Source organism: Mya arenaria, chromosome 5 (assembly GCF_026914265.1).
Source record: "Mya arenaria isolate MELC-2E11 chromosome 5, ASM2691426v1".
Classification (NCBI taxonomy): domain Eukaryota; kingdom Metazoa; phylum Mollusca; class Bivalvia; order Myida; family Myidae; genus Mya; species Mya arenaria.
In genome coordinates this window covers 19,208,514-19,225,710 of record NC_069126.1, presented here as the reverse complement: position 1 = coordinate 19,225,710, position 17,197 = coordinate 19,208,514, and the positions used below count along the sequence as shown (strand labels likewise).

The following is a 17,197-nucleotide window of genomic DNA, read 5'->3' as shown; positions in this document are numbered from 1 at the left end:
ATCTACGAAGAGGTTCCAACTGTGCTTATTACCCCAATTTCAAATGATGCAGACGAAGGTTTGGTTTTGTAGAAGGTAATGCAGTTGATAAAGTTCATTTACAAATCGGCGAACGTTTACTCGGTGTCAAAAACGACAACACAGAATAATTTTATTTACGATGAGATTAAGTTTTAAAACAATTAGATATATGAATATAATTAAATTCTGGGTAAAACTGTTGTATACAAACAAAAACAAGTACATTTAGAACATGTCTATAACATGCTTAAAAATGAAATTAAACGAAATCCAAACAAATCGAATTGGTGTTAACCTTCCAAAGATGTTCGTTGTAGTTTAGATTTATTTGATGTATGTTTGTTTTTTTCTAATACCATGTCTAAATTGCGACTATCCTTAAGCATTGAAACAGGTAGATGGAATATACCACAATAAAAACCTTAAACAAACGTTAATGCATCATTTGTAACTTAGTAGGAGTAGGTTGGTAAACATAAAAGACAGGTGCTTCAGTTAGAATGCTGGCATAACACTGAGGCATCACGGAAGCAGACGACGATGAGGAGACGCCGGCGACATATACATGTGTTATGTATGGCATAAACTGAAGAAAAGTGCTGATTGATGATTATACGGTCCGCTGAACAATCCCCCTAAATGTTTTCCACCAATGCGAAATGCGAGGTCAACATCTGAGCTCTGTTTTTGGACGGTGCCCGCTCAGGGCAGCGTTCATAGTAGGGGCAATCGGCTGAAAAGTTACAAACCGATTTACCGCCTGTCTCGGTCGAAGAAAGAGTGCGGTTTTTCAATGCTTAAAACACCAGTAATATTCAATAGCTTACAAGAACATTAATGATTATGCAATAAACCTATAATTCTAAAGCACAAAGGTTATGTTTAAAATACATTACTTAAGAATGCATGATTTATTTTATCTTGATTTTTTCCTGCGCGAGCTGACCGTTACATTTAATGATATTGGACTTTTTCCTTTTTTTGGCACCAACCAAATTACATGCTAGAATAAATCCGGACTCCAAGCTTTACTAGAATAAGGGCCAGTTTTATCAAACTTCGTACGAAGTCTGTTTTGCTTACGAACTTTGTACGATGTATCTCAGGCTGTTTAGCCGTTTTATCACGGACCTATAAATTTATAGGTCCATGGTTTTATTAAGAATTTCGTACGAACAAGCACCTGTTTCTTCGTAGATCTACGAAAATTTCTACGAAAGCTCTTAGGGTGGCGTACGAACTTCGTAGACTAAAAAATGGCCGCCACAACAACAAAAATATTCTATATTGGCGATCTTTCATTTATTATGGCGTATTTTAACAAAACCAACTGCTAATTTCAAGACAGAAGACGACTCTGTGGAATCTGCAACCCGGTGAGTAAATTAACAAATCGTTAAGACGCGGTTTTGACTAAATTTTCAGGGGACGCAACCTCGCGCCAACTGTCAAAATGTTTTGAAAAACAAAATGCTCTTATTTCGATGCATTTCAAGAGTTTTGTGGTAATAAGAACACTGGAATATAGACTGAAATACTATCCAACCATTAGACTCATGGTATTTGAATTTTACGGTGTTTTAAGTAAAACAAACAATCTAAAAACAGACTGATTTTATGACAGTGTTTACACTGATCTGTCATTTCATCTGTCAAAGTTTTTATCATTTTTCAATAACTTGCTTTGACTTATATTTACCGTATTATCGTGTCTCTAATAGTGTTCAGAAATTCTAAATCAACATTGAAGCTTATAAATTTAAAAGTTGCCTGGGGGTGGGGATCCGGGGGGGGGATGGGATGGGTCAAAAAGTATTTTTTTTAAATATCCAGAGCAGCCAGAAGGTAAGCATAAGCTCTATTGGTCACAGCTGGGAGACTTGTTTGTCCCAAACTACATTTTTTTTCAATTTTCTTGTGGTTCTGAAAACATTGCAGCTAGTAATGGGACTTGGACTGGGGACTCCCTGTTTGCAAGTTTGTGCTTTATCAACTTGGCTCACAGGCCCTTAGAACTTAAAATAACTTAAAGCTTGCAGTTGAATTGTTCAACCAGCTCGAAAAACTGTTCCTGATAACTTAATTTGCAAACAATCTGACCTTTGTGGGTTAGTACTGGGACACACTCATGAACGGTATAATATTAGTACGGTAAACCTGGGTGCAAAAGTGGGACAGGTTCAGATCTTGAACCCCACGACTGATGACTACTTGAGCTCAAGCAATGGCTTTATTAAAACAGAAACCACCTTGCATTTAAAGAAAAATGTCAACCATATTTTAAGCTTCAGAAAGAAAACAGCCTGTTTATTAATAAATAGATTATTCATTTTTTATTTCAGATCTTGACATGGATCCAAGATGCTGGTAACTAGGCGGGACGGATTGTTACACAGAACGGCAGGTTTCTGGATGGGTAACTAAATTTCCGTATATCCGGTTTACTCGTGTTATTTATAAGCAAAATAAAAGTAAATACACCGCTAGAGCGAATCAAGTGGAAATCGTGCATTATGAATGTATTTACAGTCAGTTTGTAGCATTTTTTTACCAAATCTCAATTTAATACAAACTTTTAAGCTTATCATGCATATAGTTTGATGCACATTCTATAATTATTATATTAAAGATGTGCAGCATATATATGGAATGATCCACATTACTGGATAATGTTTATATGTAACATTGCATGTGAAAATGCATAGCAACAAGTGATATAAGACTGCTGAAAAAATCACATTGCAAGTTTTCATATTTATTTTCAAAAATTGATGTTTTATGCATTTTTCAAAAACATTAATTTGCGACAGAAATATGAAAAACTGCGATAAAATCTTTTGTCAGCATTCTTGTATCGCTGGTTTTCAGATGTTTACACAAAATTTGCTCATTCCTGGACAAAAGATAAAATATTATTAAAACTGTTAATCTGTAAGAGTGCAGCCTTAAAGAAAACAAATGAAATAAAAAGGGTTTTTAATGATTTCTAGCAGATAAGTCTGTTGTCAAAGAACCAAATTCAAGGTATCATTATAGCCGTCTGTCATGCCAGCGACAATACACTAATGCTATTGTATTATATTTGTATATGATGTATAGGTCCTAATTATTAGGTCTATAAATCCGGCTTTAAGTGATTTTGAGTTGTGCCCTTTATCTAACTGAAAAAACAACTGATGTTTTATTATACATATTTTACAAGTGGCTTTGTGAAATATTCTGTGACTGTTAAAAGGTGTAAATTTAAAATATTTTGTATATGTACTCATTTTTTTTATCATTGTTTTTTTTTGCTCTTAAATAATTTTTGTTTTTCGTTTCAGAGACTCAGCGCCATGTCACAAATACTTCAGAACCTAGAATGAAAGTTACCGAAAGAGCAATAGACTTTCCAATCCCTACAAAATTCATCTTAACTGTTTTCCAAGGTGATACTTGAGACTACCAAAGACTTTTCAAGGACATAATTCACAAAACAGTTTATGCCACCATCTCATATCAAAGGATTGTGCTTGAGTTGAACAGCCTTCAAACAGAAACTGTTTCAACACCTTCAATGGATTCATTCTGATTCAGTTTACCCTTGCTGTGATCTGAGCAACTATTTACATCAATTCAACATTGTAAATTGTTTAAACTTGAAAATTCTGTCTTCGTGCAACTCACATGAATCTATTTACTGTGGACTTTGATGTTGACTCTATACAGGAAGAAGAGACCATCTTTATACATGCTGGCATATCTTTTAAAAAGGAAACAAATATTATAACCAACATACTACACTGTTATGTCATCCAAGGACTCAGCCACTGACTCAATTTATAAATACTTCAAAGGAAAAATGTCTCTGTCAATGTAATTACTGCTTTGCATAATAAGACATTTTTAGCTCGACTATTCGAAGAATAAGGAGAGCTATACTACTCACCCAAGCGTCGGCGTCTGCGTCGGCATCACCCCTTGGTTAAGGTTTTGCGTGCAAGCACACATAGGTTAATATCTCAGCAACTACTTGAGGTATTGCATTCAGACTTTATACAATGGTACTCAACCATCCAACCTACATAATTAATTAAGTTTGATAACTCTACTTTGCATTTAATGCCAATAATAGGCCTTTATTATTTGACTTAGAAATTCTGGTTAAGGTTTTGCGTGCAAGCACACATAGGTTAATATCTCAGCAACTGCTTGAGGTATTGCATTGAGACTTAATACAATGGTACTCAACCTTTCAACCTACTTAATTTACCAAGTTAGATAACTCTAGTTTGCATTTAATGCAAATAATTGCCCTTTATTATTCGACTCAGAAATTCTGGTTAAGGTTTTGCATGTAAGCACACTTAGGTTAATATCTCAGCAAGTACTTGAGGTATTGTATTGAGAATTTATAACATGGTACTCAATCATCCAATCTACTTAAATAACCAAGTAAGATAACTCCAGTTTGCATTAAATTCAAATAATGGCCCCTTTTTTATTCAACATAGAAATTCTGGTTAAGGTTTTGCATGTAACCACTTTTAAGTCAATGCTTCAGCAAATACATCATGTATAGCATTGAAACTTTACACACAGGCTCCCAACCATTTAACCTTTTTATTTAATTAAATAAGATAACTCTATCTTTCATATTATATAATTGTTGCCCCTTTATTATGCGACTTAGAAATTCTGGTTAAGGTCTTGCATGTTAGCACACATAGGATAATATATCAGCAACTACTTGATGTATTGCATTGAGACTTTATACAGTGGTATTCAACCACCCAACCTAATTGAATAATCAAGTTAGATAACTGTGTTTTGCAAATAATGACCCTTTATTATTACACTTAAAAAATTTGCATGTAACCACATATATGTTAATATCTCCGCACAGCATGTATTGCATTGAAATCTAAGCTAACAGTGATACATGCATGTTTCGCCAAAACTTTTCAATCCTTACACTGAAAAGCAGCGGAATAGTCGAGCGCGCTGTCTCTGTGACAGCTCTTGTTCATTATGCGCCCCTTCGAAGAAGAGGGGTATATTGCTTTGCACATGTCGGTCGGTACCGTCTACCGTCTGTAGACCAAAGCTTGTCCGAGTGATAACTCAACAATGCCTGAACCTATGATCATCAAACTTGACATGGAAGTTGGTCCTGACAAGGAGATGACGCTTATCGATTTTAGGATGATTTTAGATGAGCTGGATGAAAAATGTCTTAAAGAAAATAATTGGGAAGTTGCCCAAAATGTTACAGCTACATGTAAGAAATGAGCCAAGTATCAACAAGAGATGTTTGTCAAACATTATGCCCCCACCTGAGCGCCATGTTGTCAGGATTATATGAACAATTGAATGAAATAAGCATGGACCGAAATGACAGCTGATTAGTCACAAACATTGGATGCCGTTGAGGCAGTTTTAAGATTATGACCATTCAAAGTGTGAGAATAGAGTGTGTTATGACCATGACCTTTGACTCTATGACCTCAAAATCCATATGAGTCATCAGCTGGTCTACAAAAATCTAAATGTCAAGTTTGAGGGACATGGGTTCAGGCATTGACATGTTATCACACAGACAAGCTTTTTTTCAATCAATATCACTGTGACCTTGACGTTTGACCAGATGACCCCTAAAATGAAAGGGACTCATCTACAGGCCAGACACAACTCCAAGTCAGGTTTGAGGGCCATGGGTACAGGCATTGTCAAGTTATCACTCGAAACATTTTCGCATTCAAGGTCACTATGAACTTGACCTTTGTCATCTCCTTGTCAGGACCAACTTCCATGTCAAGTTTGATGATCATAGGTTCAGGCATTGTTGAGATATCCCTGATAGAGGATTGGTTATCTTTTTGGCATTAAAGGTTATTGTGACCTTGACCTTGCTTGATGACCCTTAAAGTCAAGAGGGGTCATCTACTGGTCAGGCCCAACCTTTATGTCAAGTTTGATGACCATTCAGACTGAATGGCATGATTGGTCCAGGAATTGTCGAGTTTGCTTTCAAGATCACTTTGACCTAGGGGTCATCTACTGGTAAGGCCCAACCTCTGAGTCAAGTTTGAGGGCCATGGGGGCAGGCATTGTTGATTTATCACTTGGACAATCTTTTACCATTCAAGGTCACTGTGACCTTGATCTTTGGCTCGATGATCTCCAAAACAAATAGGGGTCATCTACTGGTGAGGCCCAACTTCCATATCAAGTTTGATGACGAAAGGTCTAGGCATTGTTGAGTTATCACTCGGACAAGCTTTAAAATTAATTTACCATTCAAGGTCACTGTGACCTTGACCTTTGACCCGATGAGCCCTAAAATCATCTACTGGTCAGGCCCAACCTTCATGTCAAGTATGATGACCATACGTCCAGGACCGACCGACATGTGCAAAGAAATATACCCCTCTTCTTCGAAGGGGCGCATAATAAAAAATGTCTTATTATGCACAGCAGTAATTACATTGACAGAGACATTTTTCCTTTGAAGTATTTATAAATTGAGTCAGTAGCTGAGTCCTTGGATGACATAACAGTGTAGTATGTTGGTTATAATATTTGTTTCCTTTTTAAAAGATATGCCAACATGTATAAAGATGGGCTCTTCTTCCTGTATAGAGTCAACATCAAAGTCCACAGTAAATAGATTCATGTGAGTTGCACGAAGACAGAATTTTCAAGTTTAAACAATTTACAATGTTAAATTGATTTAAATAGTTGCTCAGATCACAGCAAGGGTAAACTGAATCAGAATGAATCCATTGAAGGTGTTGAAACAGTTTCTGTTTGAAGGCTGTTCAACTCAAGCACAATCCTTTGATATGAGATGGTGGCATAAACTGTTTTGTGAATTATGTCCTTGAAAAGTCTTTGGTAGTCTCAAGTATCACCTTGGAAAACAGTTAAGATGAATTTTGTAGGGATTGGAAAGTCTATTGTTCTTTCGGTAACTTTCATTCTAGGTTCTGAAGTATTTGTGACATGGCGCTGAGTCTCTGAAACGAAAAACAAAAATTATTTAAGAGCAAAAAAAAACAATGATAAAAAAATGAGTACATATACAAAATATTTTAAATTTACACCTCTTAACAGTCACAGAATATTTCACAGAGCCACTTGTAAAATACGTATAATAAAACATCAGTTGTTTTCTCATTTAAATAAAGGGCACAACTCAAAATCACTTAAAGCCGGATTTATAGACCTAATGATTAGGACCTATACATCATATACAAATATAATACAATAAAATTAGTGTAATGTCTCTGACATGACAGACGGCTATAATGATACCTTGAATTTGGTTCTTTGACAACAGACTTATCTGCTAGAAATCATTAAAAACCCTTTTTATTTCATTTGTTTTCTTTAAGGCTGCACTCTTACAGATTAACAGTTTTAATAATATTTTATCTTTTGTCCAGGAATGAGCAAATTTTGTGTAAACATCTGAAAACCAGCGATACAAGAATGCTGACAAAAGATTTTATCGCAGTTTTTCATATTTCTGTCGCAAATTAATGTTTTTGAAAAATGCATAAAACATCAATGTTTGAAAATAAATATGAAAACTTGCAATGTGATTTTTTCAGCAGTCTTATATCACTTGTTGCTATGCATTTTCACATGCAATGTTACATATATACAGTATCCAGTAATGTGGATCATTCCATATATATGCTGCACATCTTTAATATTACAATTATATAATGTGCATCAAACTATATGCATGATAAGCTTAAAAGTTTGTATTAAATTGAGATTTGGTAAAAAAAATGCTACAAACTGACTGTAAATACATACATAATGCACGATTTCCACTTGATTCGCTCTTGTGGTGTATTTACTTTTATCTTGCTTATAAATAACACGAGTAAACTGGAAATATGGAAATTTAGTTACCCATCCAGAAACCTGAAGTTCTGTGTAACAATCCGTCCCGCCTAGTTACCAGCATCTTGGATCCATGTCAGGATCTAAAATATAAAATGAATAATCTATTTATTAATAAACAGGCTGTTTTCTTTCTGAAGCTTAAAATATGGTTGACATTTTTCTTTAAATGCAAGGTGGTTTCTGTTTTAATAAAGCCATTGCTTGAGCTCAAGTAGTCATCAGTCGTGGGGTTCAAGATCTGAACCTGTCCCACTTTTGCACCCAGGTTTACCGTACTAATATTATACCGTTCATGAGTGTGTCCCAGTACTAACCCACAAAGGTCAGATTGTTTGCAAATTAAGTTATCAGGAACAGTTTGTCGAGCTGGTTGAACAATTCAACTGCAAGCTTTAAGTTATTTTAAGTTCTAAGGGCCTGTGAGCCAAGTTGATAGAGCACAAACTTGCAAACAGGGAGTCCCCAGTCCAAGTCCCATTACTAGCTGCAATGTTTTCAGAACGGCAATAAAATTGAAAAAAATGTAGTTTGGGACAAACAAGTCTCCCAACTGTGACCAATAGAGCTTATGCTTACCTTCTGGCTGCTCTGGATATTTTAAAAAAAACTTTTTGACCCATCCCATCCCCGCATCCCCACCCCCAGGCAACTTTTAAATTTATAAGCTTCAATCTTGATTTAGAATTTCTGAACACTATTAGAGACATGATAATCTTGTAAATATAAGTCAAAGCAAGTTATTTAAAAATTATAAAAACTTTGACAGATGAAATGACAGATCAGTGTAAACACTGTCATAAAATCAGTCTGTTTTTAGCTTGTTTGTTTTACTTAAAACACCGTAAAATTCAAATACCATGAGTCTAATGGTTGGATAGTATTTCAGTCTATATTCCAGTGTTCTTATCACAACAAAACTCTTGAAATGCATCGAAATAAGAGCATTTTGTTTTTCAAAACATTTTGACAGTTGGCGCGAGGTTGCGTCCCCTGAAAATTTAGTCAAAACCGCGTCTTAACGATTTGTTAATTTATTCACCGGGTTGCAGTTTCCACAGAGTCGTCTTCTGTTTTGAAATTGGCAGTTGGTTTTGTTAAAATACGCCATAATAAATGAAAGATTGCCAATATAGAATATTTCTGTTGTTGTGGTGGCCATTTTTTAGTCTACGAAGTTCGTACGCCACCCTAAGAGCTTTCGTAGAAATTTTCGTAGATCTACGAAGAAACAGGTGCTTGTTCGTACGAAATTCTTAATAAAACGGCTAAACAGCCTGAGATACATCGTACAAAGTTCGTGAGCAAAACAGACTTCGTACGAAGTTTAATAAAACTGGCCCTTATTCTAGTAAAGCTTGGAGTCCGGATTTATTCTAGCAAGTAATTTGGTTGGTGCCAAAAAAAGGAAAAAGTCCAATGTCATTAAATGTAACGATCAGCTAACGCAGGAAAAATTCAAGATAAAATAAATCATGCATTCTTAAGTAATGTATTTTAAACATATCCTTTGTGCTTTAGAATTTTAGGTTTATTGCATATTAATTATTAATGCTCTTGTATGCTATTGAATATTACTGGTGTTTTAAGCATTGAAAAACCGCACTCTTTCTTCGACCGAGACAGGCGGTAAATCGGTTTGTAACTTTTCAGCCGATTGCCCCTACTATGAACGCTGCCCTGAGCGGGCACCGTCCAAAAACAGAGCTCAGATGTTGACCTCGCATTTCGCATTGGTAGAAAACATTTAGGGGGATTGTTCAGCGGACCATGTAATCATCAATCAGCACTTTTCTTCAGTTTATGCCATACATAACACATGTATATGTCGCCGGCGTCTCCTCATCGTCGTCTGCTTCCGTGATGCCTCAGTGTTATGCCAGCATTCTAACTGAAGCACCTGTCTTTTATGTTTACCAACCTACTCCTACTAAGTTACAAATGATGCATTAACGTTTGTTTAAGGTTTTTATTGTGGTATATTCCATCTACCTGTTTCAATGCTTAAGGATAGTCGCAATTTAGACATGGTATTAGAAAAAAAAACATACATCAAATAAATCTAAACTACAACATCTTTGGAAGGTTAACACCAATTCGATTTGTTTGGATTTCGTTTAATTTCATTTTTTTTGTTTAATAACATATTTCCTCTTAATACATAATCAAAGACTTTGATATAATCTTTAAAACGCAATACAAGCGATTAATGTATTCAAAATATTTATCCCGCATGTGCTTTTATATACACATTGTCTGTATCTGCCCAACTACTAATAGTCGATTTATTGTTTAGTAATCTCGTAAATATTTACACCAAAACTTCCATTCCTTAAACAAACAGCCTTTCGGCAATAGCGTTTATCAATCGATGAACGCAATATATTCGGATATGTTCGGATCGCAATTCATCGCATAACAATATACATGAAAACTATTGATCTTGTTATTGTTTGTATTGTGTCAGCAGGTCCCGTAAGATATCACTCAACATTTTAGAAAGTGTTAATCTATTATATTTTAAAAGTATTGCTGCCATAAGTGTTTCAATCTTACCTTTAGAAGTGAGTTCAAGTGGTTGATCTTTTGACGTTTTTGTGACGTCATTTGAAAAAAATGTTTCCGGTTACAGTCGTGTCATTCTATTAACAGAATGGGTAAGAAAGGATTAGTGAAAAGTTTTCTTAAATGAAATGAAGTATTTTTTAACAGTGTTTGCATGAAATAATGAACTATTGGTGTAAATATAAGGTATGAATTGCGGGGTTGATGTCATTATCGGGGATATGAGAGCAATTGGGCTGGTCAAAGTACGCGTGGAGTCCTTCGGACTCCAACACTTTGACCAGCCCATTTGCGTTCATACCCCGATAATGACATCAACCCCATTATTCATTCCTTTTATAATTTTCCAATAGTACTCGGCATTGTGATTTCTCTGTAGTTATTCACAAAATTGATATTTCTCTTTGTGTGTAATGGTATAACAAAACCCTAAGACCATGTTGAAAACATATATTTCAAAAAGCTTATTAAACAAAGTAAGAAGATGTGGCAAGAAGATGGATTTTCCATGAATAAAAGCGATCATTTATATCTTTAAACCCTATTTTAATAGTATTTATTTGTGAAATATGTATTTAGTGAACACTCACAGCTGATTGGCGTATTTAATTCTGCAAATATAACATCCAATTTATTTTCTCATATTAATAAAATCAAAAAAAATCTCGTCTTAGCAGAAGAAAGGGTCAATTGGATTATTTATGCACTTAAAATAACTTTCAGCGGTATCTATTGATGTGTTAGAAGTATTGATTTAAGCAAAACCTTTTAACATAGTCCAGTATTTTTTATCATTTTTTAAATGTTGACTCATTTAATGCCTTGGTTTTTAATTTATCAAAATTTAACTTACTTTGATGTACACAGATTTTAAATTGAAATCTAGCAATTGTAGCACCTTCACTCCAATTCCCTGCCTATACACTATGCCGTTCAATTGTATATTTACAAAGTCAACTACCACGTCCGATGAAACAAAGTTTATTGTAAGCAATTATTTATTTATGATTTGTAAAAAATAATTATTCTATTACACGAGAGCAAGCTGACTCTCAGATCTAAACCAGGTAGACTATCAGAATCCTAACCAGAAGCAGACTATTTATCGAACTCCCAAAATGAGGTTTTACACTCCCTAATAGGCTCCAATTGTAGTTGACCATTTAGAAGTGTTTCCTTATTCCCCATTAATAGTTTAACGATATCATGTCACACATATTATCTCCCGTGACAATAATCAAAGTATTTTACTGGCTATCGCCACAAAAAGGAGCTAGTCATTCAATAGTTTCAGTGATGTAAATTTAACTAGACCAAACCCCTTTAATAGGATTTTTGTATACAAGGTAATTAAACTAATTTCTGGACAATACAAAAAAGCCATTAGCGGTTGACCTTAGCCGTAGCCGATTGATCTTCGATGGGCCCAAGTAACGTATAACAAAGGCAGGTCCTGTGATAATTATTATTAAAGTCTTAGGGCCAATCTTTGCATTAATTCAGGGGCGTAGCTTCCTATAGGCCGTGTAGGCCGCGGCCTACACATTTCCCCAGAAAGTCGAAAGAATAAAAAATGTCAAGCAAAAAATGCAATAAAAATCGGAGGGGGTAGGGGGTAGGGGTAAATGGAACACCAGAAACAAGATTTGCCAAGAATAGACAGTGATTGATTTGTCGGAATCTACATGTTTGGAATGATTTACTTTCTATATTGTAAACCCCAAGGAAGAGTTCGAACGACTGGAGCCCGCATATTGTTAAGTTTGGACGACCGTGTTTTGTAAAGTTCCGTCTTTTAAACATTTCAAACAATGTTTGGTGGGCGCTTTTTCTTTGAAATGTAAACAGACCAAGAGCCTGACAGAGGTCATCATGGCCGAAAACGTTCCAAAGTATCCGAATATCGGATGTCTTACCTTACCCCCTGTAGATGAAGACACCAAACAAAAGTTATTAAATGGAACCTGGCCATCATGTCTTCAATTCCCATTTCCAACACGGTCAGTATTTTTCTTTAGTCTTAATAAATTGCATTATATTGTGTGCTCAGTACAATAACTTACAGACCAGTATATTTTTTAAAGTGGAATTATCCTGTCAGTAAGAAATAAAATGTAAACCAGTTTAGATATATTTACTATGTAAACCAGTTATATAGATTTACTACGTAAGAAGTTGCTGTTTTTTTTGTACTGGATCAGTGCTAGCCTCGCATCCGGATATAACGCGTTCGATTCCCCGTCCGGCTGATTTTTTTTTTACTTATTTTTTGTCTTGTATCAATTTTAATTTTAAATATAATTATTTATTATTGTAGTTTTCTATTCCAGGGTATTTGGAACAAATAGTAAGCTGCGAAACTCTGCGGAAAATGGTTAATGGAAACACCATGGTCGAGGTACTCCATGACAAAGGATGCTTCTTTTGTGTGAACTGCTGTTTGTTCGGAGGCATAGACGGCCGAGAGAAAACCTTTACAGCCGGCACATGTGATTGGAAGAATATTTCCATGCTAATTAAACATCATGCAGTTGAAAAATACCATCTTGATGCGTCTGTTCGTGCCGAAGGCTATATGGATATCTTGTCCGGAAAAAAATGAATCGATAAACAAAACGGTATCCACCAGTGCGAAAGAATCGGTGAACAAAAATCGATACATTTTGTCCACAATTATCGAAGTAATTGTGCTTTGTGCAAAGCAAAATATACCATTACGCGGACACACCGAAAATAACAGCATTTTCATGGCTATACTGAAAACCTTTGCACAAAATGACCAAATCCTAGCAAATCATCTAGACAACGCACACCATAACAGTAAATACACTTCACCAGAAATCCAAAATGAATTAATTGGCATTTGCGCAAGTCAGATGAAGAAACAACTTTTGGAAGACTGTCGGTTGTGCCCCTATTATGTCATCATGGTTGATAAAGCAAAAGATAAATCGACAAAAGAACAATTGTCTTTTTGCGTGCGTTTCGTCGATGGGAGTTGCGTAGTCCGAGAAGAATTTCTTGGATTCGTCGAGTGTGAATCGATCAAGGGAGTCGCACTTTGCGCAAACATTGTGGAGTTCTTGCAAGAAGCAAATCTCAATCAACTTAAGATTAGAGCTCAGTGCTATGACGTGCCTCAAACATGTCTGGGAAATTTCGGGGACTTCAAGCTCTTATCCGTGAACGTTCACCACATGCAAATTACGTACATTGCAATTCGCATTGTTTGAATCTGTCTTTGGTCCATAGTTCGAACATTCCTTGTGTAAGAACCATGATGTCGACTGTTCAGGACATAAGCTTCCTGTTTGATGATTCTGCATAACGGTTGTTCGCATTCCAGAACGAGATATCACACGATGTTGCTACCCAAGAGGAAATGAACCAGCGCACTAAGCTCCATACTCTGTGTAAAACACGTTGGTCCAGTCGGGCAGACGCTATTGAAACTTTCAAGAATGAGTTCCCTGCATTGAAGACATTACAGGCGGATGGCGACGAAAAGGCAGGGCAATATCTGGCCGCCATATTGCGTTTCAAATTTATAATTGCGCTCCTTGTGACGGAACACATTCTGAGTAGCACCGATCCCCTGACAAATCTCCTACAAAAGCAGGTCAACGACTCGTTGCATGTTGTGTGTGAAACGCGCGTAGTTATTAAGCTGTGCAACGATGAAAGGGCTGATCAGTATGTTTGGGATGCTCTATACGACAAGGCCGTGGATGTAAGCGCCGATTTTGACATTCAACCATCAATGCCGAAGAGAGCTGGTCGACAGCAGAACAGAGCTAACCCTGATGTCCAAACGGTGTCTGATTACTACAGGGTCACTTTGTATAATGTTTTCCTGGACCATTTAGTTCAGGAAATGGAAACTCGCATTCTGGGTAATGAAGATCGGTATTGCGCGCAACACTTATTGCCTTCAAAACTGGCTGACCTGCGGGATAATATGCTGCCGACAATATATGCCGCCTTTGCCCCCGACCTTCCTCAAACATACGAGACATTCAAGTCGGAAATTGCTAGATGGAGAGTTAGATGGAGTATGACAGACAGAAAGGCTTCAAGACTCCACGACACCCTACAGCAGACGTGCAAGGACTTGTATCCTTGCATTTGTACCAGCATCGGGGTTCTTTTGACCATGCCACCGACGTCGGCCACATGTGAAAGGTCATTTAGTGCTATGAAACGCATAAAGAACTATTTGCGAACAACAATGACGTCTGACAGGCTGTCGTCGTAAGCCTTGATCCATGTACACAAGGACATGAACATTGATATTGACCAAGTGATTAACGGGTTTGCATCAGAGAAATGCAGAAAACTAGACTTTTTCTGAATTGAAGTTGGATTATTGTTACTTTGACAACGACTTGAAACGCATTCAGATGTTGAAAGTTGATGTCGCTATTTTTTCCACTTGTCTTTTACATGTAATAATTTCTGATATTTCATGAATTTCAAAATCATTTATAAGGTATACAAAATGCTAGAAGGTAACAGCATAGTGTTTAACATATTGGTATAACATATATTTAATTTATCAATATAATTATGTTAATGCTGAAAACAAACCTCAAGTGGAAAAGAGCCAGCAATTAGTTTATTAATTAACAATATAAAATCAACGTTCAGTTGCTGTCAAATTTATTCCAGTAACGAAACTTAAATCTAAGTTATATTTTATTATATATATGGTCTGTGAAACATTCTTATTTGTACCAAATTTACGCCAAAACGCACCTCTGACATTCTTGGGTCAATTTTTTTTTCTGTGGGAGCAGGCCCCCCTAACATTCGGCATACACATTGATTCCATCCAAGCTACGTCCCTCAAGTCTTAGGGCCAATCTTAGCATATGATAAAGGATTGACTGTTCCATCTATTCTCAGAATATCATGTCGACACCTACCGGTAACGGTAATGAAGTTCCAATGAAAATAAACGCTATGGCATTTTGATGACTTGGTAGCTAAAGATAGGAATGATGAACTAAACAGCGATGAATTAATATTGACGGCGGTCATTGTGTTACACTATTACCATATTTTTTATAATTTCCTCTGATTTGTCTGATTTATACATACCTAACATGTTACAGAATATTCGTATTTTTACATAACAATTTCTCATCAGACAAAAGCTAGTCCGAATTGAAAGTGCAATATTCAGTTTTGCTAAATCATGTATAATTGACGAAATTTCAGAAATACATTAATCAATAATAAAGTCGACATAAATTCAGCCCGTACATATAAAAAAACTGATCATAAAAGAGAAAAGTGAATTTGAAAGAGAAATATATTCATATAAGATCATGAATTAGCTGAATTCATAAAATAATATAGACTTTTACTTCTTATATGTAACATTGCTTTCATGCAGGATTTAAGGGACAGAAACGTGTATATTTTCCTATCCCTTTCTCTAGCTGAGTTACTGTCCATTTATATTTACTGCTTAAACCTCAATGTGCATACGTATATGATTTGCTGGTTTGGGTCGTTACGGATATTTGTTGCGCCGTATGTAGATTTCTTCATAAGTGAAATTCGTTTGTTTGTTCAACTTGGCAGTTTATTTCAATCCACGATAAAAGTATGATTGACGTATTGGACATAATGTACTGTTTATTACTCTTTAAATTCGACAACCAGACCAAACTGGTAAAGTAATTGTAGACATACATGTAGTGTTTCTGACTTGACAAGGTCATAAGAGTTAACAATTTAAACACACGTAAACAGTATGTTCAGACATCTATTTCTAAACAACTTTGACCTTTCTTATCGATCGCCCCTATTTCAAATGCTCAATTTAAGTATTGTGTATTTGATCCAGACCAGTTCTGTAAGCAGACGGGGGAGCAAGAACGAGACCCCTTCGCCTTCTGTCCGTTTGGCTTACGAAGGGATAATTAAAAAGACTTTGTGAGCTAAAGGACGATGTCTTCTTTGTGCTGCAGACTTTATGCTTTTCTTTTGAATTAGGTTTTTACATGTACACGTTTATATACTGAGAAATACATAAAAGGACAAACAGTTAAGTTACGAGTTAAGTATTCACTCAAAGTTACTAGGAAGCTGTCGGGCGTTATCTGTCTGTACCCAAACAATATTATTGCTGTAGCATTCCTGTTTTATTTCCTTATTGTAATAACATGTATTGAGCGAGCATTTAAGATCAATGAGCAGATTATATGTTCTCTCAAAAGTTGATATCTGGTAATTTCCGAAAGAAGTAGTTATTTTGCCGAAAATGATATTACTCAATATTTCATTCGGCAGAAGCATAATCAACATTTATTTAGATATTTTAATACTTAATTATAGTGTTATATTATACATTACATACATGTGTCTCTTCTTTGTATACATGCAGTCGATCGGTCCGTATATCATTGTATTTTGATACAAATCCAGTTTTATCACATCAGCGGTCAATATCATATTTTTGGGAGATCCGGACCTCGCCAAAAATGAAATATGGACCGCTGACGTCATACAAATGGTAAATGCGGCTTGCTATTTTCACAAAGGCGAAAATTTGTCGCAAGTAAATTGTTTAAGCTTTGTTCATTAAAACACATTTAAATCGCTTTAAAAATATTAAATGGTTATATAAAATGTTCGATATATACACACGACTTCGGCCATATGACATCATAAGGACCGGCCAGTCAGCCCCCGAAGGTAAATGGAC

The 17,197-nt window shown here is 35.8% G+C and overlaps 1 protein-coding gene and 1 long non-coding RNA gene across 2 annotated transcripts; one reads left to right on the top strand and one right to left on the bottom strand.

Annotated features, from left to right (window-relative positions):
* Positions 1–6,951: 6,951 nt before the first annotated feature.
* LOC128233491 (uncharacterized) lies at positions 6,952–8,899 on the bottom strand. The gene is made up of 3 exons (XR_008260704.1): positions 8,777–8,899; positions 7,927–8,000; positions 6,952–7,019 (listed from the first exon to the last, which is right to left on the bottom strand). It is a non-coding gene; the product is annotated as an uncharacterized LOC128233491 (long non-coding RNA).
* A 4,965-nt stretch (positions 8,900–13,864) lies between these two features.
* On the top strand, positions 13,865–14,737 carry LOC128235500 (52 kDa repressor of the inhibitor of the protein kinase-like). Its single transcript, XM_052950313.1, has one exon. The coding sequence runs from the start codon at positions 13,865–13,867 to the stop codon at positions 14,735–14,737; it is 873 nt and encodes a 290-aa protein (XP_052806273.1).
* The last annotated feature ends 2,460 nt before the right edge of the window (positions 14,738–17,197 follow it).

What these genes read in the sequence shown, in the direction of transcription:
- LOC128235500 (XM_052950313.1), top strand. Translation starts at nt 13,865, where the DNA reads ATGAACCAGCGCACTAAGCTCCATACTCTGTGTAAAACACGTTGGTCC.